Source organism: Taudactylus pleione, unplaced genomic scaffold (assembly GCF_031769625.1).
Source record: "Taudactylus pleione unplaced genomic scaffold, aTauple2 ptg001086l, whole genome shotgun sequence".
Classification (NCBI taxonomy): domain Eukaryota; kingdom Metazoa; phylum Chordata; class Amphibia; order Anura; family Myobatrachidae; genus Taudactylus; species Taudactylus pleione.
This window is the reverse complement of record NW_028285487.1, coordinates 1,706,967-1,732,015: the sequence shown is the minus strand read 5'-3', so window position 1 is coordinate 1,732,015 and position 25,049 is coordinate 1,706,967. Positions and strand designations below refer to the sequence as shown.

The following is a 25,049-nucleotide window of genomic DNA, read 5'->3' as shown; positions in this document are numbered from 1 at the left end:
GAGGACTGAGGAGAGGAGTGAAAATGGATTTGGGGCCGGAGCTTGTACACAAGAGGATGTTCCTGTGTAAATTGCTTGCGCACCCTGTCAGCCTGCCACTGACTCTCTACTGTGACAGTCAGCGTGCGGTGCACCTCTGCTCAGTCTATATGATGGGCAAAATCACTTAAATAAAATGGAAGATAGTTTATATATCCCTTGTAATTTATGCAAATAAGATCTCCATTTTTTTCGTCATTACCTATGCATGCCAGGATAAAACAAATATTATTCATTAACAATGACTAGTACAGACCCTCCAACATAACCCTTTCCATCAGATATAAAATGCTCTGCCCCTGTACTTCCCACTTAATGTGTGATTGCTGTCACCTGTGTTGAACTACTTGATTGATGAGACAGGTGTTTCAACACAGGTGGCAGCAATCATAAATTAAGTGGGAAGTCCAGGAGCAGAGCATTTTGTACCTGATGGAAGGGGACATATTGGAGGGCAGAGCTGTAACTAGACTTGTTGGTGCCCTGGGCCAAAAAGAGCAGTGACTCTCCCCCCCTCCCCCCTTCCTACATTTTCTCAAATAGGGACATAAGATGCATCCCTAATAAAGAGGCATGGCCTCATGGGTAAGGGACATGACATATCTGATTGGACAAAGATGAAGGGGTACCAATCCCGTTGTACCACTGTTATCCAGGTGTCATTGCCAAATACAGTGTGAATCCAAATGGCTGCAGTGATGATACACAATAATAAAATTGACAGGCCCGAATAGCGCCCCCTGCCCTGCGGTGCCCTGTGCAGTGGCACATGTTGTGCCACCCTAGTTACGGCCCTGTTGGAGGGTATGCTAGTAGACTACGCTGGTTTGATTGTATATTTCTACGTCACAGTAAAAGGTACAATTTAGTTGTGGTGTCTTATTTCCCATGCCTGGGAAGATGTATCAAATTAATGCTTGGCGAGAGATAAAGTGGAGAAATTGCCCAAAGTAGCCAATAAGCTTCTAATACCCCTTTCAGACATCTCGAGAATCCCGGGAATTTGGCCTGCCTCGGCCAAATTCCCGGGTACCCGAGTCTGTCTGAAAGGTGCCCCTGCAATCGACCAGGGTTTTTCCCGGGACTTAAGTCCCGGGAAAGCGGCCGGAGGAGCTGTTAGCGGCGGGACCAGGAGCGGGAGTTTCAGGTAAGTGATTTTTTTTATTTTTTATTAAGTCTCTATATACTGGGGTGGGGGGACTACTGGGGGCACTACCAGCGGGGGGATTACTATGGGGGCACTACTAGGGGGGTATTACTACTAGGGGCATTACCAGGGGGGTGGATTACTACTGGGGGCACTACAAGGGGGGGGACTACTACTACTGGGGGCACTACAAGGGGGGGACTACTACTACTGGGGGCACTACAAGGGGGGAGGACTACTACTAGGGGCACTGCATAGGGCGGAGGGGACTACTACTAAAAACCTGGCTTATGTCTGAAAGGGGTCTACCTGGGAATTTCCCGGGTAGACACTGCAGTGTGAAAGGGGGGTCTCGACCAAATACCCGGGAATTTGCACAGGAGAAATTCCCGGGTCTGAGCAGGAAATTTCCCGGGTTGTATGTCTGAAAGGGGTATAACTGTCATTTTATAGACTCTGCTAGATAAATGACAGGAGCTGATTAGTTGCTATGGATACTTCTCCACTGTGTCCAAGGCTTGATACACCTCCCCTGTGGTGAGATAAGATAACAAAAATGTCTGCCACTAAGCTGTTGTAGGAGAAAAGGTTATTTTCCCTTTTACATACATAACAATAAAATCCATAATTGATGGTGTGCATGAGTACAGATGTAGCCGCGTCGTTGCCACGATGCGTGCGCACAGGCACACACATCACAGCATAGCGCAGTGTTCACCATGGCTAGGCACGGCCGGCGTTCTCCCCATTGGTCCATGGCGTGCGTAAGCATATGCATGCGCACGCCATGGACACGGGCACGCTAGTTGCGCCATCCATGCCGCGATGCATGAGCGTGGCTACATATGTAATTCTACATGGAGAGCTTCATTTCCCTGTATAGATGGGAGCAGCAATACGGTGGTGCATAGTCCATCTACAATAACAGAACATTGGCTAAATTACAATGCAAATGATGTGGCGCTATTGGTTCATCAACAAAGAAAATGTGCAAAGCAAATATATGTATATAGAGTAAATAAAATATTGCCCTTCACTTTTGGCACACCATTTATCATTATTCAGTATTTGTAACTACTAGTCATGGTCCTTACAATCTAAGCAAAGAAGTGCAATGAGGAGTACAAGGTGTTTGCTGTGTGATAGAATGGACACTTTGTGATGAGTGAAAGCACAAGTGGTGTAAAGCAATATTGCCTGACTTTTTTAAAAGAATGTCCCCAAGTGATACTGGGCCACTCTTCTGGGTCCCTCAAGTGTCACTGGGACACTCTCATGGGACTCACAAATGTCAGTAGGACACTCATCTGGGACCCTCAAGTGCCAGTGGGCCATTGTTTTGGGACCTCCAAGTGTCAGTGTGTCATTAATCTGGATGCCAATGTTCCCAGACTGAAGAGAGCACCCCTCCCCCCCGCCCCCCCCCCCCCCAAAAAAAAAGAATGTATTGCACATCTATAACTCAGGAAACACTGATAGGGTGATTATGAGTCAACCCACAGGTTGCACAGCTCTGATGTACAGTACAGGAAGCCAAGAGTACTCTGAGTAAGATTCTCTCATGTGGTCATTTTTCAGTAACCTGAGAAGCTGTAGTAGAGTCTCAAGGAGGGAAGTAGAGAGTTCCAGGGAAGAGGGCAGCGCTAGAGAAGTGCATGAGAAGTGGAACCACTAAATGCTAAGCAACCAGTCATGGAGAATAACTAGAGCTCAGTTTGGACAACGTTCATACTACAGTAAGTTCCCTCCTTGAGGAGATCTTCCTCATCCTGATACACAGATCCATTTAATAAGAGAGATAAAAATGATTAACACTATAATGAGGATATACAATTTACCATTTGGTTTCAGCATAATGAGAATAAACAGCTGTCTGGCTATGATGTCCAGTACTAGAAAACCGCAAGGATAACGTAAGTCTTTGTTTGAATGCTCATGTTGCTGATAGTCAGTCAGTTATTTTCAGGGCAGGTACAGTCTCCACCACTTATTGTGACATAGGGGCATTATATGACTTGGCACCTGAGTTCTCTAGTATAGTTACGTGGCTCTTCCTATCAGGGAAGTCGTTGGCAATATATTTGCTGTAGGGATCTTGTTCATCCAGGTGTTTATGTCTCTTTGACCGGGTGGTGCTGACTAGAATGGCTACAATGATGAAGGAGAACATCCCGATCATGACCATCAGATAGAGGATGACGTAGTCAAAGTTCTCTGCTTTCAGCGTGTTCTGTATTTCACTGTCCTCCTGCGTCATGTTGTTACGCCATCTGTTCATGTAATCTTCAAAGACTTTTTTAAAGGCATTTTCCAACGTCTTTGTCAAGTTACCTGGTTTGAAGAACATGTTTGTTGATTCTCTGCGGGAACCAGACAAGTTTGTTATTGCATAGAAGCATATATATGCAGATAGGACAATCAACAATCAATGTGTAATACATTCTACTGCGTAATGGTTTTTCATACGGAATGGAGCATGTATGTAAATCTTCATCCTTTTAATGTTCTCTATACACTTGCTCTGCTTGATATATTTGTTCAGTGTTCACCATGGTGTCTGTCCCAGGAGAACTGACTGTTAGCCAGCTGAGGCAAAGAAAACAAAAATCTATAGTTGTCCAAATTTCAACCAACTAGGGGCAGATGATTAGGGCCCTATAGGTGCCATCTGTTCTAGGCTATAGGGGAAGGTTTTACAGGTATGTTTTTTTTTTTTTCTGGGATTTCTGTTTTTTTTTAAACCACCATAAATCGTATATAAACATAAACTGCAGTATTTGCTAATCTGGCATCTAATGTATGTCGGGTTCTAAAATATGCCAACAGTACTTGGCTTACTACGAACTTCATGTATGGGTGTAAAACAAACATGCAAAATCGGAGAAATCCTAATTCAACCCATGCGTCAGTATTAGACTAACATTTCCAGCAATGCTAGTTATGCTACAACTACAACGATGGTGATTATAAATGCTGTGTCTCTTAATGCATACCCCTATATACTGTGCTGTGCTGCCATATACCGTATGTGCCACTATATAATCCAATGTAAGGTATTAGAGATTGATGGGGTCAAATGCAACGTTTGAGCCGGTCCCAGAAAGCAGGTCGTAACATCAATTTAGTTATATTAAATATTAATATATAAAATTTAATTATTTACTAGGTTTAGTACGCATTTGTGAGGAACTGATATGGCAACAGAGACAGATTTTATGGCAAAAAAAATGGGGTTATAAAGTTACAAAAGAAGCCTTTGGTAAAACACACTATTGAGATAAAGCATATAGATTGTGCTCTGTACATAGAAAATAGTATTGCAAAGAAGGCTTCAGCTGTTGGTTAATAAAAGTAATAGCAGGAAAATATATACAGTATAGCTACAGGATTATACTACGTATGTCACATAGGTCTCCATGACTATACATACAGTCCTAAGGACCAGCATAGACCATTCCCAGGTCAGCTCTAAAATCTGAATACTCAGTGGCAAACGCAGGATTTCTAGAGGGGGGTTTCCAAATGCCTGATTTTAGAGTGAGTGTGGCCTGTCCATGAAGAGGGCATAATTAGCACTTATCCAGTTTAATATGTTACATACAAAGTATATTGTGTGTAATAATTCCAGCATATACAGGACCAGCGATCACAGTAACCCATTAGATATGGCAGTAGGGCCATCCTGCCTGAGCTGAATGTGTTTTTTTTTCAGATGTGGGCTCCATTCCTGAGCATTGGAGCAAGTCCGGGAGTCTGGGGGAGCAGCAGAAGAACCTAGCACTGCCCTGGACATATATGTACATATCGGTCTCCTTATGTACTGGATAGTGTATTATTATACAGTATTAATAATTAACACTATAGATGGTCTATAGCAGTGCACCCCTAACAGTGCATGTTTTCTACATGTCCTAGTTGGTGCACAGGTATATTTATTACCGGCTGACACATTTTAAAAGATCCACAGGTGGTTCTATTCATTTCATTTGTGATCATGAGAAGAACATGCAGCACTAGTAACATTCTATTATAGTATTATTTCTATTGTGGTCATGGTGTGTGCTGGGGAGAGGGGTTTGCAGGCAGACGGAAACCCCCCCTGTGTTTGCCTATGATACTGTATATAGCCCTATGGCACAATGTAAAACCACAGGTCACGGTGCAGTCTCATAGCCACATAGTACTACTAATCATGTTGGGATGACTATTTCTATAAAGCAATGTTCATTCTGTGAGCTATTGCTGGATTCTAATCATGACCTGCACTGTACAATGTTTCACTTTGAAGTCAAATTTACATTGACCAAAATAATAAACTGCATAGTAAAATAATAATCCATAAAACTAATAATATAATAAGTAATTTAATTCCTGATAGACAATAGGAAAAATTAAAGTTTTGACTGCTGGCTAATACTAATATAGATTAGAGCTAAGAATTATCCATCTTTCCACAAAATGACCCTGGCAGTGCTCTTTATAATACATTTATTAAACGTTCACTTTAACTGAACTTCCTGGTAATGACGGGTTTCCGGATAATAGATCCCATACCTGTACACTAAGATATTGTTATTGAAGAAAATTTGATCAAGATAAAATTGGACTTCACAAAGCTACAACACCAGCTAAATGATCACATTTTCAATAACCACGCAGTTAATCTTTTCATTTAGTAACTTTGTACTTGATGTATACATTACAGTACGTTAATATAAATCCCCAGAAGTGGCATCCTGACCTGGTCTATATTAACGATATTGGGTCAAAAGTAATAGGATGAGAAGTTAGAAAATGTGAGAGAAAACTCTGACACTTTTTAAACTACTCTCACGATAAAGGGGGGTATTTATCAAAACAGGGAGAGAGAGAAAATTGTAAAAGATAAATTACCAGCCAATCAGCTCCTAACCTTCATTTTATAAACACAGCCTGCAAAATGTAAATTGGAAGCTGATTGGTACTTTATCTCTCGCAATGTTATCTCTCTCCCAGCTTTGATAAATACCCACCTTAAAGTCTCATCCAAATGTTTTCCCATTTTGAAAATACAACAAGTATAATAGTGTGAGAGTTTACTGCTAAACTCTCACATTTTCTAAATACTCACCCTATTACATTTGTCCCATTATGTTTTGGGGGTCTTTTTTGAAGACTGGAGCCATCGTTTTACCTTTAAGGAACCCGGAAATTGAATAATTTCTCTGTTTATTTTTTTGGTTGCTTTATAAAAAAAACTCAATTAAGATTCGTATTGCATCTCTGGATGTATATTTAATTTATTTGCAATATATAAAACTATCTTTAATTCTTGTCCAAATACTGAATCCTATATCATACAGTATGTAGATGTATAGTGAATACTTACTGTATGAGATGCAATGAATTCCTCTCTGCTGGTCATTCCATACTTCTGTCAGTCACATGTAGCACTGAGCTATATAAACTGCCCAGCCTTATCTTATCTTAGCCCAAATATTAGTATAAGATCTAAATATTCATTGTTCAGAGATTCTGAACTTTTTATTCTGCCCATGTGATATATTCAGAGGTCATGACCTTGGGGCTTTTAAATGACTGTTGTTTATATAGAATAATGTAATTTATCTGTTTGACCACTGTTTTACAACTCTTGTCTGTAATAAGGTATTACTTTTTTTATAATGCTTTATTTATAATGTTTTGCATTACACATTTACAGTAATCACTTGACTGCATAAGGCTACATCTACAAAAAATGGGGGCATATTTAACACAGACACACTTTCACTTACTTTGTGATCCTATTCTGTGATGCTGCAGCAGGTTGTTGATGAGGGCGATGCCGGCCAGTTCCATCATAAGGCTCCGCCGCCAGTGGCATAATCACGTGATTCGCAGGTCTGGGGGAGTGGGTGATACTACAATGATGCAGTTTCTAATAAATGCTAATCATTTTGGCTCTTCCCCCTCCCCATAGACCCGCGAATCGCAGCATAATGCTGCAAGTGGGTGGTGGCTATGAACGTGGGTAAATTTTTATTTTTTTGTTTTTCAGGTGGGGGGGTGAGTACTGCCGGCACCTGATACAAGGGGCAGGGCAGAGAAAGGAGCCGCTGCTCCCCTGATATTGATGTGTCCTAGTCAGGAGGACTGGAGAGCTGTGTATATCTGTATACATTGCCCCAACACAGGAGCAGGAGGGGGAAGAGCAGAGAGAGGCAAAAACGCTAGGGGGGGGGGAGAATGCTCCGATCGCCCCCCCCTGGATCCTCCACTGGTAGCAGGTAAGTGTTGGCTAGGGAGGAGACCCACAGTATTGGCGGTGGTTGGGGAGGGGGGAGAGCTGGAGATGAAGACGCTGTGGGGAGGGGCTGGAGATGACACTGTGGCTGTGAGACACAGGGGCTGAAGATGAAGACGCTGTGGCTGTGAGACACAGGGGCTGGGGGCTGTGAGACACAGGGGCTGGGGGCTGTGAGACAGTGGCTGGGGGCTGTGAGCAGGGGCTGGGGGCTGTGAGACAGGGGCTGGAGATGAAGACGCTGTGGCTGTGAGACATAGGGGCTGGGGGCTGTGAGACACATGGCTGGGGGCTGTGAGACAGGGGCTGGGGGCTGTGAGACAGGGGCTGGGGACTGTGAGATACAGGGGCTGGAGATGAAGACGCTGTGGCTGTGAGACATAGGGGCTGGGGGCTGTGAAACACAGGGGCTGGGGGCTGTGAGACACAGGGGCTGGGGACTGTGAGACACAGGGGCTGGGGACTGTGAGACACAGGGGCTGGGGTTGTTTGGCACAGAGAATGAGGGTTGTGAGGCACAGGGACTGAGGGTTGTGAGACACGGGCAGGGTTTGGGGCTGAGAGACGCAGGGGATGAGGTTGTGACTGAGAGATGCAGGGGTTGTGGCTGAGAGATGCAGGTGAAGTCTCACCCTTCTGAACTGCACAATGGGTAATGTGGTACTTTACGTGGAAATGGCTAGTTCAATGTATTTTATGTAAATTATACTTTTTAATGTACTTAATTTTCATCTGGCTTTTCCAATGTATTTTATGTGGACATAATGTAATTATGTGTATATATAGGCGGCACTCCAGAAACTTCTACCTCCGTGAACAAACATGTTTTATTTTCAGCATTTCGGGGTTACATCCCCTTCATCAAGATACACACACGGGGGAGGGGCCCAAAGCATATTCTTGCACTTGGGCCCACCACTCTCTAGTTCCGCCACTTCTGCTGCGTGCGTTATCGCTATTGCGATCGCTATAGCGATCCTTGCTGAATCAGGCCCTTAGTCATTATTATGACATCAAAACCGCATTAAAGATGTGGTATGTGATAAATATGCCTCTTGTATTTTTTTAGTGGAGAGTTCAGACTACCGCAGTGTTTTCCTCAGGGAACCCTATCAGTGCATGTTTTCCATATCTCCTTTCTGAAGAACAAGTATAGTCATTACTTACTGACCCATTTTAAAAGGTCCACAGGTGGTGCTAATTATTTCACTTGTGCTTCTCTGCCTGATGCAGATGCACAGCAGCCGCAAGTGCGGACGGCTGCGGCAGCCAGATTCTCCCACCCGCAGCCACCATCATTAGTATCTGCGCTTACAAGAGATCCACCAGAAGCAGGCCTCCCATCTCGCTCCGCGCACCTCGGACAAGCAAGTCAGTCAGCCTACAGTACACATTCACAATACTCTCCTGACAGACCTCTGTGTGTCCATACCGTAGCTGTCCTATTGCCGCCCAGAAATGCCCATTTCATAGCTGGAGCAATCTCCCCTGGCACAGAGCGAACTGTCTGCTCTCATATCATCCATCAAGGTGCGCACAGTATGCCTGGCGCGGCGCAGTCTGACGATTTGTAGTACCAAATGCCCGCTTTTAGACTTGCATTGCACTCAGGATCAGGACCTCTGAGAGGAGACCTGGAAAACATGCACTGTTCTGAGTGCTGGAACCCTGAGGACTGGAGTTGGGAAGCAGTGCCTTACTGACTAGGACAGATGATAGACAATCACATTGTTAACTTTTCAACAACAAAAAAAGTAGGTTTGACCACAAGTAAATAAGGTTGCTCGGAGTTGTGGTCTTGGGGTAATTTTATCCTGATTTTATACTTTTTATTATTGGAAGATGCCTTATAGAAACTGTATAAGCATCTGCTCTTCCCCAATCTCCTATCTGTAAGCTACTTAGGTTCTTGTCTTATGGCCTCTAACTGATCTTAACATGCACCATTATAGGATGGACCATACTATAATGTGATATCACAGTGCGGCACATTGTGATCAGATCAGGTATAGGTGCAGGGGCAGAACTATAAAGACAATAGAGGCACCTACTGCTGGGCTCCAGCTCTGAAGGGGCACATTGTCCACAATATATTCACCCCACTTAGGGCTGTAATTATATACCCAGAGTGTACCGTCACAGCTGCCCAATACATGGCACCTCTCCCCGTCACCTGAGAAGCCACCATACACTAGTGGAGAGCTCCATGTCAGACCATCAGCTGCTGCCTTCCTCTATCTATATACTAGAAAAATGAAGTTGATTACTGCACCTGTAATATTGTGATCTTCACCATTTCTGAAATATGGACCCCATATTAATACACAATTGATATATGCACTTATGATTTTATCAGTGATGTCATTATTGGGGGTGCTGCCACTGACAATTAAACATGGATAATAACAAGGTAGAAAGAGAAAGTGTTGTCTTAGGTGGCGCACTAATTAAAATCAGACTTTTATTATTTCATTATTAAAAATATTTGTTATCGAACAGCGAAATATAAGGACACACATGTACGAAACATAAACTGGTGAGTTTTAGAAAAATAAAGACAGTTGTGATTAAAAAACACAAGAGTCTCACTGCATGTTAATTATTGAGTTAATAATCAAATTAGTCTAATGTGTGCTTAACATATATGTAAATATTCTATGTGGAATTATATTTCATTTTGGGAGACACTGTAAATGTAATCCACTGATAAGATGGGTACTATGAATTAATACTATTATTAATATAAACCAATCACATATAATTTAGTGGACACCATCTATATTGTTGGAGTAACAGTAAATAAATTCCTTGTAATTATTAATACCTGTACAAAGAAATCACCTGCATGTCTGTATTAGCAGCTGTAATGTTTATTATTCACATAGCCTATTGTACTACTAGGGACAGATATCCACCAACATGCCCTTGTAGGTCTAGGAACGTGTTTTACATTTTACTTAGGTTCAAACACTGTTTCCTTTAGTCACCTTAGCATAACATCAGCTATCTGATATGCCTAGTATAATGCGTTTGCTCTTGGTGAACTGTTACAATTGTATCTAGACCAGAGTATTACATAGTTTCATTTTATTGTAGCACAATGAGAGAATCATACAAGAGGGATTTTCCCTAGGTGTAATTCACGGTTCAACACAGTACTTGTATCCACCATATACTTCATTCATGTCACAGTGTATATATGAATGCTGTGGATTTTATCACTGGGATCCGTAATAAGTGGCTATATACTATGCTATTATCAGCAGGTCTCTGTGAGCTGCAAGGCTGTTGTATCAATACACATAGACAGACATATTAGTAAATCTATTTTAATTTCATGTCAGCGGTGAGACATGAAATTATAATAGATTTACTAATATGTCTGTCTATGGCCCTGATTCAGAGCCGGATGCTCTTTCAGAGCGCTTGCTCTGAATCAGGGCGTTTTTTTTTTTAAATTGGAACCGGCCTCCTGGCTGCTAGCTAAGCTATGGGTGACCATCCACGGTTTTTGCGAGCGCCCAGGTGATGGTTGCGATGGTCTCGATCATCGCGAGCATCGGGCTTGCGACGAGACCCTTGTGGTAGGGTCTCGTCTGCCGCAAGCCGGAAGCTCACTACTGAGAGCCGGAAGCTCACTACTGACATCAATGGTGATGTCAGTAGGGCCGGCCCCAAACGGCAGGCATTCCTTCGGGAACGCCTCTGTTTACACAGCCACTTCCCCTCCCTGTCTACAAAACGGGACGAGCTGTCAATCAATATCGACAGCCGCCCGTCTTGTAGTGAGCCCAGGAGCGAAGGAGCTGCCATCGCTCACTGGGGCTCGCGCATGCGCAATCTGGATCCAGCTCCAGTGTGTGCATGCGCAGTGGGGGACCATCGACCCGCTTGCGAGTCTGAATCAGGCCCAAAGTGTATTGATACAGCAGCCTTGCAGCTCACAGAGACCTGCTGATAATAGCATAGTATATAGCCACTTATTACGGATCCCAGTGATAAAATCCACAGCATTCATATATACACTGTGACATGAATGAAATATATGATGGATACAAGTACTGTGTTGAACCGTGAATTATACCTAGGGAAAATCCCTCTTGTATGATTCTCTCTCATTGTGCTACAATAAAATTAAACTATGTAATACTCTGGTCTAGATACAATTGTAACAGTTCACCAAGAGCAAACTCATTACACTAGGCATATCAGATACTGTAGCTGATGTTATGCTAAGGTGACTAAAGGAAACAGTGTTTGAACCTAAGTAAAATGTAAAACACGTTCCTAGACCTACAAGGGCATGTTGGTGGATATCTGTCCCTAGTAGTACAATAGGCTATGTGAATAATAAACATTACAGCTGCTAATACAGACATGCAGGTGATTTCTTTGTACAGGTATTAATAATTACAAGGAATTTATTTACTGTTACTCCAACAATATAGATGGTGTCCACTAAATTATATGTGATTGGTTTATATTAATAATAGTATTAATTCATAGTACCCATCTTATCAGTGGATTACATTTACAGTGTCTCCCAAAATGGAATATAATTCCACATAGAATATTTACATACCTGTTAAGTACACATTAGACTAATTTGATTATTTCCTCTATCTATAGCTTGTCTGCATATGAATTGCTACATTACAGTGTCAGCGGCTGTGACGGGGGGGGGGGGGGGGGCGACAAATAACTTGCCCCCGGGCGTCTGGGATGGATTTGTGCCACTGTATAGGTGGTAGGGAAGATGGGCTATCCAGAACCTCGGAACCCAGACACTGCATCCAACAGAACTCACACCTGATACAAGTGCAGAGATTTCTGTGATAGTGACCATCACTGGATATTTACTATCAGCCAGACTATGAGGCGCTCCTCAGTCCTTAAAGGCGATAAGAAGCAGGAGGAAGGAACCCTTAAACACTTCCTTGACAGTGACCACCCTGCTCCAGTATTCTTGTAATCACAATTAATAACTTTTTTAATTTCAGTCTTTCACGTACATACATATAATTGTGTATTTACTGTTAAGGGATGGCATAAACATTTAGGGGCAGATGTACTAAGCTCTGGAAAGTGATACATTGGAGAGTGATAAACTATCAACCAATCAGCTCCGAACTGTCATTTTTCAACCACAGCCGGTAACATGACAGTTAGGAGCTGAGTGGCCGGTAGTTTAACTGTCATGTTACAGGTTGTGTTTGAAAAGGGTTGGGTATGGGATCTCGGCGGTTGGGATGCCGCCAGTCAGAATACCGATAGCGACATCCCGACAGTCAGAATGCCGACACTACAAGGTAAGGTCCCTAACGCTAACCCTTACCTCTACCCCTCCATCTTTGGTGTGCCTGAACCTAACCTCCCCCTCCCTGCACCCTAAAACTAACCATCTCCCCTTAGTGCCTAATACTAACCCTCCACCCTTAGTGCCTAAAACTAACCCTCCACCCTTAGTGCCTAACCTTCCCCCTAGTGCCTAACTCTAACACCTAACCATAAACCTAACCCTCCCCTCAGGGTTGGCTCTAGGGGGTGTTCAACCTGAGCGGTCAAACAGGGGCGCCACCCATAGAGGGCGCCCCTGTTTGACCGCTCAGGTTGAACACCCCCTAGAGCCAACCCTGAGGCCACGCCTCCAATTTCAGCCACGAGCGATGAGGAGCGCAGGGCACTCGGCCGGCACAGGGTGCCATTAGCCCTGGAGCTGGCTCTGCCTCCCCTAACCCCTGATACTTACCTTCGGGATGTCAGCGGTCAGGATACTGGAGCCAGGATCCCAACGCTGTTGGGGTCCTGGTGCCGGTATTTTGACCATCGGCATCCAGCACGCCGGGATGCTGACTACATCCCGTTTGATAAATGACAGTTAGTAGCTGATTGGTTGGTAGTTTATCACTGTCCGATTTATTACTTTACAGAGATTAGTACATCTGACCCTGAGAGTGGTGTCACCCCCCCTTCCCTTCCTAATGAGGAGGCAAGACAGGCTGTAATGTAAATGAAAGGTCTTCCTTAAATATATATTGTGGCTTATTATACATATGTGGTTGCATAGTAGAGACTTGACATGTCATATTGCCTATCACGGAGCACTACCTTCTTCCACAATATGCAATATGCATTCTAGACTATTAGACATGCTTTTATCATAGCAACCTTTATTTCCGCAGTTTGAGTTACTCTGCTGCTCTGTTTTCATGTATCAGGCAAGTGGCACTTTGGAAATAGACTGGGCCTGTTGCGCCGGACTCCACCATATTGCAGGTATTCATATATTGTTCTTCCAATGGGTCATGAGACCGAGATCTGACTGCAATCACCAAAACGGAAACAATTAAGAAAGAAAATATGGCTATAAACACCATGATGAACGTCACGGCTCCAACAACATCGTCGTGGCCCCAATTCCTCGGTGACCTTCCATCTCTGTGGGTTATGTTATGGTGAGCCTCATCAAAGACTGTGAGAAAGGCCTCCAGTGATGAGGTCACGTTGCCGACTTGTGGCATGTCAATGACAGGCTTCTGGAAAGTGAAAAAACACAAATGTTAGCAGGGCCGGACTGGCCATCTGGCAGTTCTGGCATATGCCAGAAGGGCCGATGGCCAGATGGGCCGGTTCAGCCGTTGCTTTTGAAGAAACTGCTTAGGAGGATACGGAGCCGAAAAATGCGTTAAGCCCCACCCCCTTTGTGATGTCACCGGAACGGTGTCAGCTGACAGTTCTTCAGCCAGCATTCTGCAGCTCCCGAGTCCCGACGCCTGTGTGAAATGGTTCCTTATGCTTCCTCCACCCCCACGCAGCCCTGCACTCAAAGCAGACACCTGCAGCTGCTAATGGGACACAGCACTGACTGCAGTAAGGAAGCATAAAGAGAGAGATAACAAGACTGGAGGTAACGGCACACACACTGGGAGAGTGACTGGAGTTAACCCCTGCAATGCCTTTCAGCTATGTACACTGACTAACTGCCTTTATCATAAGGCTGAGCCTGTGCCCGCTTTCATTTTCAAGTCCCTGTTTTGTCACTGCATATACATGAGTATATACCTCTAAAAACCAAACCACTTATCAATATTTGATTTTTTTTGGAGGTATATACTCATGTATATGTAGTGACAAAATTTGTGAACTAGCTGCAAATACATCAGTGAATGATTTCATGCAGAGCCAATCTGATATATTCAAACAGGGACTTGACTCCTTTTTTTATATTTTTCACATTACTTGCATGATGTGTGCCTAGCGGGATGGGTATGGGATGCCGGCACTCGGGATCCTGGTGGTCAGTATCCAGACGCTGGCATCCAGGCAGGGTAAAGGCCCCCATACACGGGGCACGATTCAGCAAGGATCGCTATTCTGCTTATAAGCACGCAGTGCAGTAGCTAATATCAGCGGGGATATGTAAATGTCTGCATTCGCATTGCAATTGCAGCCTAACATTAGGATGCCCACTCCCCCTTACAGCTGTATACTTTGAGAACATAGCGAAACAAGCGGACTCAGATGCACAGTTAAGGCGTGTCAGACCTCACTCAGGAAATGCTAACTTCAGTGTACACCACGAGGGATCAATTTGCATATGGTATTGCAGTGGCTAATTTATGCATGCCCCTACAATGCCGTCCCAATGCACTGACACGCCTGCGTTCGCCGGACCACCCCCCCGTCACCACCCACAAACGGTACTTCCTCTCAATCACTCTGCAATGGGTCTGCGTACACACTGCGATCTCATTCCCGATCGCAGTGTCTAGTTCGTATACGCACACTGCGATGCATGTGCAGAACGTGAAAATCGTCCGACTTCGTGCATCTTAGCTCTTGCGATCCTTGCTGAATCAGGCCCATGGTGTGATTTTTTTTTTACATGATTTGGCCGCTTTCGATCGATTGGAATGACCAATCATTTAAAAAGTGCTGTGTGTAGGGATGATCATGATGCCAATGCACGCCCCCCCTCGTTGCTGATCAGTTGAACCTGCAGAAAGATTTCGACCTATCGTATACAATATGACACGCATCGTTCCTTGTGTGTGCATAATGAACAATGCTATGTACGATGGTTGATAGTACTGCATACTGCAGTTGTCTACGACCCATCTATATCGTTTGGTTGTTTGGACAGTTGTTCAGAGTGTGGGCACAATATCGTATGACCGGGAGAGTTCAGGAATTCAAGGGAAATTGCAAACGAGATTGGATCGTTTGCAAATCGCACCATGTATTGGGGCCTTTAGGATACTGATACCTGTCGATCGGTATCCTAACCCTCTCCCTAAACCAAACCTTAACCCTTCCTCCCTGGTGCCTAAACCTAACCTCCCCCCTAGTACCTAAACCTAACCCTCCCCCAACCCGGTGGCTAAACCTAACCCTCCCCCCTTAGTGCCTAACCCTTCACCTAGTGCCTAACCCTAACCCTCCCCCAACCCTGCTACTTACCTTTAGGATGCCGGCGCTTGGATTCTGACAAGTTTTGGGATTCCGGTGTCAGTGTTCTTATCACCAGCATCCCTTTTGTCGTGATACTGAATTTATCCCGTGCCTAGTGTACTTGTTATTCTAACAATATAAAATACCTACTAGCATTATACAGATTTTCAGGTGTAATATAAGAATGGGATTCCACTATAAATTGTACATATGGTATGCAGGCTGGTGTGGCATTATTTTAATCTTGTCTTCAATTGTTTCATTCCCCTTGTCACACCCACCACATATTTTCGCCAGGTTAGGTACAGGATGCCAGCAGTCAGGATCCCAGTGGTCAGAATCCCGATGCCAGCATCCCGCAGGGTTAGCATAACGACACTTGTTGGTCGGTATGCTTACATTACCCTCCCTAGTGCCTGCACCTAACCTCCCCTTCCCCGCACCCTTTACTTACCATCCCCCCTTAGTGCCTAACCCTAACCCTCCCCCCAAACCTTGCTACTTACCTTCAGTATCCTGGTGGTCGGGATGCCGGCGCTGGGATGCCGAACATATCTCATTTCCGCCTTTACACTTTGTCTAGTATTTTTGTATTTTAATTGGCTCTAAATATACTGGACTCCTGATCCACAGGCTTAATTACATTCAGCCCAGATATTTCATTATGCCTATATTTGTTATATATATGTTCATTGAGGTTAGTCCAAACATAAAATTAATTGTTTTTAGCAATACTACATTTATGCTCCCATTTATTAATGATGGCAATTGCAATGCGATCTGGGCATGACAGTACCACCTATGATTGCAATGCAAAATGTGATCATAGTGCCTGTACGTATCATCCGGCACATGCAGGGACAGGGGCTTCGAAAGGTGCCTGTCCCTGCGATGTGCCCAGAGAGCTGCCGGGGCTGCTGTGAATGTGCAGTCCCACTAACTGCACATGCACGACCGCCAGTGCCAGAGAGGGATCTGGAGGAACCCACCGCCTACTGATTATGCGCAATGTAGCCCATAGGCTACATCGGGCAACGCCATCTTCAGATGGCATTAGCTGCAGGGGCCAATCTCTGGAATGCATCGCTCTTCGGATGTTGGTTAATTTGGCAGCATCGCTCCCCCATAGAAACCAATCGGGGATACAGCTGCCAGCGGGAATGGAGGGATAACTGCTGCAGTCCCTCCTTCATGCAGGGGAAACTTAATAATTTCAGTTAACCCCCGATGATGTTTTTGGGGATATAGCCGCAAATATAGAATGATTAATGGGCCCCTAATTCTTCTTAGTGTGCCCCATAGAGACGTACTTCTCCTCTTTTCGTTTTCACTGTACCATTTACTTCTGGGTGCACCTATTCATATGAATATTGCTTGATAGGAATTTCACTTACATAACCAATTATTACCCCCAATCTAGAGCTGGGACCAGTCCTTCTCTCTTTTCTTCTATCCATCTCAGTCAATGGTGGGACAGAACTAAGTTGTGTGACTTTATAAGAGGCATTACTGTGTGTGGCATAATGTATTATAAGGGGCATCTCTGTGTGTGGCATAATGTCTTATATGGGGCATAACTACTGTGTAAAATAATTTGTTATAAGAGACACTACTACTGTGTGGCATAACGTGAATGGGGGAACTACTACTGTGTAGTATACTATGAATGAGGAGCCCTAATGTGTGGCATACTATGAATGGGGCCCTACTGTTTGTCTTACTATGAATTGGGGGCCCTGCTATGTGCCAGCCATGCTTTGAATCGGGGAGGCCCTGCTGTGTAGTATAGGCCTGTTTGGGGAGGGGTTGGGCAGTGATATCACTGCAGGCTCCGGCATCAGGCCTGCTGTCTCTGTGTGAATCCCGGCTCAGTGTCACACTCTGTAGCCCCTCTCACATGAGTGCAGTCAGGTCCGCTGCACGATGAGGAGTGTGAGTGTGGCTCTTTCCCTCATATTGCTGAGCAGGTAATACAGTAGTAAATGTGAGGTTAATTTTGTATATTATTATTTTCTATCCAAATGTCTGTTTCCTGTGTTCTCCTTGTGTAAGTCACACTGGGCACACATTATGCTGTGGATTGGGTGTTTATGATTGAATGTTTATACTCATTCAACCATCAGCTGTCTCCTTTTCTCTTGTATGAGTGATGGACAGGGGGGGTTGGCATGCCATGAGATTATGCCCCTTTTCTGGTGTTCGCGCAGATGTGCCATCCATCTGTGATCACTAATGCCCTTACATAATCCTAAAGTGAACATAAAGCAAGACACCAAAATGTGTAGTTATGGCTGTGCTTTAGTGCACAGATGTGTCCTCCTCTGTGTTGAGCATCCCTGCCCTAAAAATTCCTACTGTGAACTCTATCTAATCCTCTACAACTGCTAAGCTAGAGCTTATTGGGCAATTGGGTAATGCCATCCCTTTTCTTCTGTGTGTGACCTCCACCAATGAAGTCCCAGCTTTACCTAACAGAACCAACCAAATATCTGACTATGGCACATGTTTGAATCTGCTGCAGGAAGAGCTCTGTAGTGTGCGTATATTATAATACGGAGAATGATGTATAACTTGTATGCTGTTCTAATATTAATTATATTTGTAAGAGCATAGACTAAGAAGTGGGAGGAGTCATGAATACTAAGGGGAGGAGTCGATGCCAGGAGCCAGATGCTGACGTGAAGTGGGCCTGTGTGCTTTAAATGCCAGGGCCAATTTTTAGTCCCAGTCCGGCACTGAATGTTAGTCATCATTAGAGATGTGCGCCGACACCCGTGTTTTGCTTTTGGTTTTGAATCTGGTTTTGGATTTTTTTCCTTAGAGTTTTGTTTTTAAGGTTTTGGATTTGGTTTTGGATCTGTATTTTTTCCAAAAATATATATAAACATCTAAAACCACATAATTTGGGCCTGTTTTTGTTCCTATTTCCAGTATTATTAACCTTAATAACAATGATTTCCAGGCATTTCTAGGCATTTCTAACTACCTCACAGCTCACAATATTGATTTCACTATTTTTCACCAATAGAGGCCAAAGGCTGCAGCGAGCTGGCTGGCTAAAGTAAGCAACAGAGCAGCGGCACAAATGCACGGCAGTTTAAAAAAATATCAGACATCTATGAAACATTGCCACACAGCAGTGGCAGACAGGATGGCAGTTTAATAAATTATAATAATGTCAGTCAGCAATGCCCCAAATTGTGCCAAATGTAAGGGAAAGAGGTGCAAGATGGAAGTGTCCCTCCCACCCACTCTTATGTGGGATATTAAAAAGGACATGCACAGTTTAACAAACCAAGCACTTTAGGACTGACCACTAGGCCACTAGGACTGACACTTTCGTGGCTGAACTCCTTGGTTTGTTGGGGCCCCCACAAAACATTTTTTGGAAGGACTACCTTCAATTATTAAGGAGGAGATTGATGATAAGGGTGTTGGCGGTGGAGATTGCATGTTATGATCCAAACTGCTGGTAGCTGATACTGGACTGCTTGTTATTAATTTACAAATTATAATTTTGTTAAACAAATTGCATGAACTCGCTGCAACTGACGTAACAGGGAGGAGGTGCCTAGATGGTTAACGTCCCATCCTCTGCTAACTTTGGCTTTACAAATGGAACAGATGCCTTTACAACTGTTGTCAGAATTTAGATTAAAATAATTCCACAACCAAGATGTTGCTTTTCTGGCTTTCTTTTTATCATTACCACATCCTTATCATCAACATCCACATTAGCGTCAGATAGGACACAAATTTTCCCCTCATCCTCCTTTTGCACTTCCTCCACACTATCATCCTAATTTTTTATTATTTCACCATTTAATACTAGCACAGCCGTCATGGCGTCAGTGATCCGCTGTGAACCTGGGTGACAGCTGTTATACTTATTTCCTCTATCAAAGGACTGTTTAATAGTCAATTGTTTTTTTAAATTACTTTTGATCACGAATGAGGATGTTGATGATGATGCAGGTGTTGGTGTTGGAGATCGAAGGTGCTTGGATCCCACAGAGAGGGAGCAGTAGGTGACACTGGACTTGTTACGTTTTGAGTTTTGGAACTTGGCGACATACACTTTGATATTTGATGAATACACTCCAAGTGACACAACAAGGAGGAGGTTCCTAGGTAGTTTAGGTCCCTCACTCTACTCACTCTTGCTTTGCAATGGTTACATATGGCTTGACAACTGTTGTCCGGATTAGGGTGGAAATAATTCCACACGTGAGAAGTGGATTTTTTTGTCTTTTGCCCTGGCATGACAACAATGGGCTTAGGCTTTTTCAATCCATGGGCAACAGCTGTTGTCTTACTTACACAAAGGACATCCTCGGCATCAATATCCGCATCACCAATATCTTAATCATCAACATCCTCATCATCCTTAGCACCTTCAACTACCAAAATATCCTCCTCCTCCATGTGCAGTTCCACAGAAGCATCCTCACTGACTACATCTGCAAGATGTTGACTGCCCTTCCCCACATTTACAGAGGGCACACAAATGTTGGAACTTGGAGGATCCTCCAGTATACTAGTATTTAGGTCTGGCTCACACATGGCAACCACGGACACACTTGCACTCTCCTCTGGGATTTGTGATTTCAATTTCTCAGGGCACACAGTTGTTTTTTTCCGAAGGGCTATCAGAATCAGAACCAGCAGTCTTCATAAAGAAAGGCCAAGGCCTTATCCTTTTCTTGCCACTTCCTGGAGTGAATGGCATATTGCCATTTTTTTTTATCTAAAGGCAAATTTCCTTTCAATTTTTTTTTCTTAACTTCAGTAAAAGTAGCTTTACCATATCGAAAGCGTGACTTAAGCCCTGGGCATGGGCCTTCATAGAGGACGAGGAAGTTGATGGCCTTGCCACCCGCTGGCGGCAGCTACAACATGGGGTTCTTGGCCTTGCTCTCCTGTCATGTGACAGCCCTCCATATTTTCTGCGGTCTTGAAGCAGTGTTACAAGCACCAATAGTGTAGCCAAGGTGCGGTTACAAAATTCACACGTGCAGTCGCGCGCACACAGAAAAGAAATTGACAAAGAAATATACTATGTTTTTTTTTTCCAGCTCCAGAACTTGGGCCCAGAGCACAGATTGATGACTGGAGTCAGGCAGCACTAGGTTGCGTTGCCGACTTGCTAGATCTTGTGCGGTTAAGCCTAACACGTACACAGACAAATATATATTACACAAAAAAATATATATTTTTATTTTTTGGGGGGGTGCAGAACTTGGGCCCAGATGGACGCAGCAGACAGCACCAGCCCAGATGGATCAGCAACAGCCCAGATGGACACAGCAGACAGCACAACAACACCAGCCCAGAATGGATCAGCACCAGCCCAGGACACAGCAGACAGAACAGCACATCACCTCTCCCTAGCCCTACACTACCCACCCTCCCTGTTCAGTCTCCACAGCCGGAGTGAAATGGCGCCCGCCGTGTCCCTTATATATAGAGACAAAAGCTTGCAAGCTGCGAGATTTCTTCTCTATGGTTTTGCCTCGATTTGAGAGATCCAAGTAAGGCGGGAACATCTGAGCCGGCTTGGATCCGACTCGGATCTACAAAATTCAGATGGGTTCGGATCTCTGAAAACCGAACTCGCTCATCTCTAGTCATCATACAAAATAAAGGCTGCCCCTTCCTGGAGCAAATGGCAAATGTCCCAAATGTTTGCCATTTCCACTCAGGAAAAATGAATACAGTTAGAAGCTAGATGAAGCAGTTATAAAAATGGAAGTAGTACGAGATACAGTATTGGGGACATTTATGTCAAGAAATCTATATCCAGGTCCCAAATGTAATAGCCTCCAAAAATTAACCTGGTTTTGCCTTTAAAACTATTGCTGCTTTAAATCCTGTGCCAAAATCAAAATGAGCAAATTGGAGGCTAATAAATTTGGCCCCAAATGTCAGCATGGGCATGGTCATTATTAATGAAGGCTCCATTAGACAGAGGCCTAGGGTGCTACATTATTTGCCTTGAGGCCTGGTATACCTCATTATTCTGTAAACAAGACCAGGGGTGGATTGGGATGGAAAATCAGCCCAGGAACTTTCTGAAGCAGCCCTAAATGGTGAGGTGGAGTTTGAAAGTGTATCTACATGTGTCTGATGGTACGTACAGTATATAAGACGCATGTGGAAGAATGTGAAGGCATATAAGGACATAGGAAGGAGGGGAGGTGCGGGTCACACTGGGTGACAGCATCCGAGGGGGAGACCCCAAAACTATAGAGCTGCTCTGCTATTTTGGTCTCAACTCCTCAGATGGTGTCACCAAGCAGCGGTAATGGATGACACACGCATCATCCACACTGAGCCCGGAGAGGCTGGCTGCTGGCCAGGAGCTCCCAGAGTGCTTGGCAAGCTTCCAGCGTGGCGAGAATAGGGGCGTGATGCATGGTCACTCCCACAAATTGGCATACAACTGGGGGTGTGACTTTGCAGGCATGAGGCCACGCCACCTTTGGCATGCGCAAGTATTACACAGACGGGGATGTCAGGGTGAGTAGGCGCACTGGGTGACACCAACCCCAGTTACGCCACTTTTAAGGAGTGTGGTGGTGTATAAAGGGCATCTGGATGGTCTGATAGCATATAAGAAAGAATGTGGTAAAATGGAAGGTAGGGAAAGGGGGTGCCAAGCTAAGACTTTTCTCCAGATGACAGAAGTATAGCTTCACCCCTAGTTTCAGAGCCACTGATTGCAAAACAATAGTAAGAAGGAGGAGATGGTGGCGCAGGTTCTGTAAGCAAAGAGAGTACATGAGGGAAGAGGGCTCAGCTTGTGAACTTACAATCTATAGTGGTGTAGCTGTCAAACAGATGACACAGAATGGGCAGGCAATTTGCTGGAGCAAAAGTGGTGTTAGGAGTTAACTAAATTATAATTCATCACTAATAAAACCAGAGATGGTTACATTGCCTATGCCTCCACCAATGTGTGGAAAATGAGGGTTGGTGCCCACCCAAGCCCAGGCACCCTACAGTCTGATCAGCTTAATGGTTGATCAGTTACTGATCATCCTCTCACTCCATCCATATGCTCTCCTCCATCATACTCCATCCCTCACCAAATCCTCTCATCCATTGTCCTATTCACACAGCCAAATGCTCTTCTCCATCATCCTTTTTTGTATTGTATACAGGGGCTAACAATAGCTCCTGCAGACCCTGTGGTTCCTAGAGAGTGTGGTGGCTTGGGGGCTGCTTATTCCATGTGAACTAGCCGACGGCATGGAATCTGCTGAAAATGCCACGCCTTTGAGAAGACAGATGCTAGAGGTCCTACTGGACCTCTAGTATCTGTCTGGACAGCGCATAGCATTACCGGGAATGCTGGCACCGCCAGGAGAAGATGCAGAAAGCTGCATCTTCTCCTGTGAAACCCCTGACAATGAGTATAAAATCTCTGGCAACGAGCATAGAACCCCTGACAGCGAGCATGGAACAACTGACAGCAAGCATGGAACAACTGACAATGAGCATGAGACCCCTGACAATGAGCATGGAACCCCTGACAGTGAGCATGCAACAACTGACAATGAGCATGAGACCCCAAACAGCGAAAATGGAACCCCTGACAGCGAGCATGGAGCCCCTGACAGCAACTGACAACAACTGACAATGAGCATGGAACCCCTGCCAGCAAGCATGAGACACCTGACAATGAGCATGGAACCCCTGACAGCAAGCATGAGACACCTGACAATGAGCATGGAACCCCTGACAGCAAGCATGAGACACCTGACAATGAGCATGGAACCCCTGACAGCGAGCATGGAACAACTGACAATGAGCATGGAACCCATGACAGCGAGCATGGAACAACTGACAATGAGCATGGAACCCCTGACCATGAACATGGAACCCCTGACCATGAACATGGAACCCCTGACAGCAAGCATGGAACAACTGACAACGAGCATGAGACCCATAACAATGAGCATGGAACCCCTGGCAGCAAGCATGGAACCCCTGACAACGAGCATGAGACCCCTGACAATGAGCATGGAACTCCTGACAGTGAGCATGAAAAACCCTGACAGCAAGCCTGGAACAACTGACAACGAGCATGAGACCCCTGAGAATGGAACCCCTGACAGCGAGCATGGAACAACTGACAATGAGCATGAGACCCCTAACAATGAGCATGAGATCCTTGACAACGAGCATGTGACCCCTGGCAACGAGCATGAAACCCATGGAAATGAGCATGGAACCCCTGACAATGAGCATGAAACCCCTGGTAACGAGCATGAATCCCCTGACAACAAATATGGGACCCCTGACAATGGGCAGGTAATTTAAATATAATTAGAGCCTTACTCTGGTGCATAAAATGGTGTCAGAGGCAATAATGTATGTGGAATAATGTGTAATGGGCATTGCAGTGTGTGGCATAATGTGTAATGGGCATTACGGTGTATGGATTAATATGTAATGTGCATAATAGTGTGTGGCATATTGTGTAATGGTCTTTACAATGTGTGGCATAATGTGCAATGGGTATTATAGTGTGTGGAAAAATGTGCAATGGGCATTATGGTGTGATGCATAATGTGTAATGGGCAGTACGGTGTGTGGCATAATTTGTAATGGGCATTATAGTGTGTGGAATAATGTGCAAATTAGCATTATGGTGTGTGGCATAATTTTTAATGGGCGTTATGGAGTGTGGCATATTGTGTAATAGGCATTACAGTGTGTGGCAAATTGTGTAATGGGCATTATGGAGTGTGGCATATTGTGTAATAGGCATTACAGTGTGTGGCATATTGTGTAATGGGCATTACTGTGTGTGGCATAATGTGTATTGGGCATTACAGTGTGTGGAATAATGTGTAATGAGCAATATGACGTGTGAAATAATGTATGCATAGGCACTAGGTCACACCATCTTATGGTGAGTACTCATAGGCGTGCACAGGTGTCGGCACTTCCCCCTCTGCTGGCCCATGGACTATCCTGTCCCCCCTCCCTCCGGGACATAAACTTCTTACCTGTTGGGAGGTGCGGATGGGGGTTGGGAGGTGCAGACGGGGTTGTCCTCCTGTTGGGAGGTGTGGATGGGGTTGTCCATGAACTGGCGGAGAGGGAAGTGCCGAAGCATCT

At 44.5% G+C, this 25,049-nt stretch overlaps 1 protein-coding gene across 1 annotated transcript; it reads right to left on the bottom strand.

Annotated features, from left to right (window-relative positions):
• Positions 1-3,082: 3,082 nt before the first annotated feature.
• Positions 3,083-3,533, bottom strand: KCNE2 (potassium voltage-gated channel subfamily E regulatory subunit 2). Its single transcript, XM_088461685.1, has one exon. The coding sequence runs from the start codon at positions 3,531-3,533 to the stop codon at positions 3,174-3,176; it is 360 nt and encodes a 119-aa protein (XP_088317811.1). The 3' UTR covers positions 3,083-3,173.
• Positions 3,534-25,049: the final 21,516 nt, after the last annotated feature.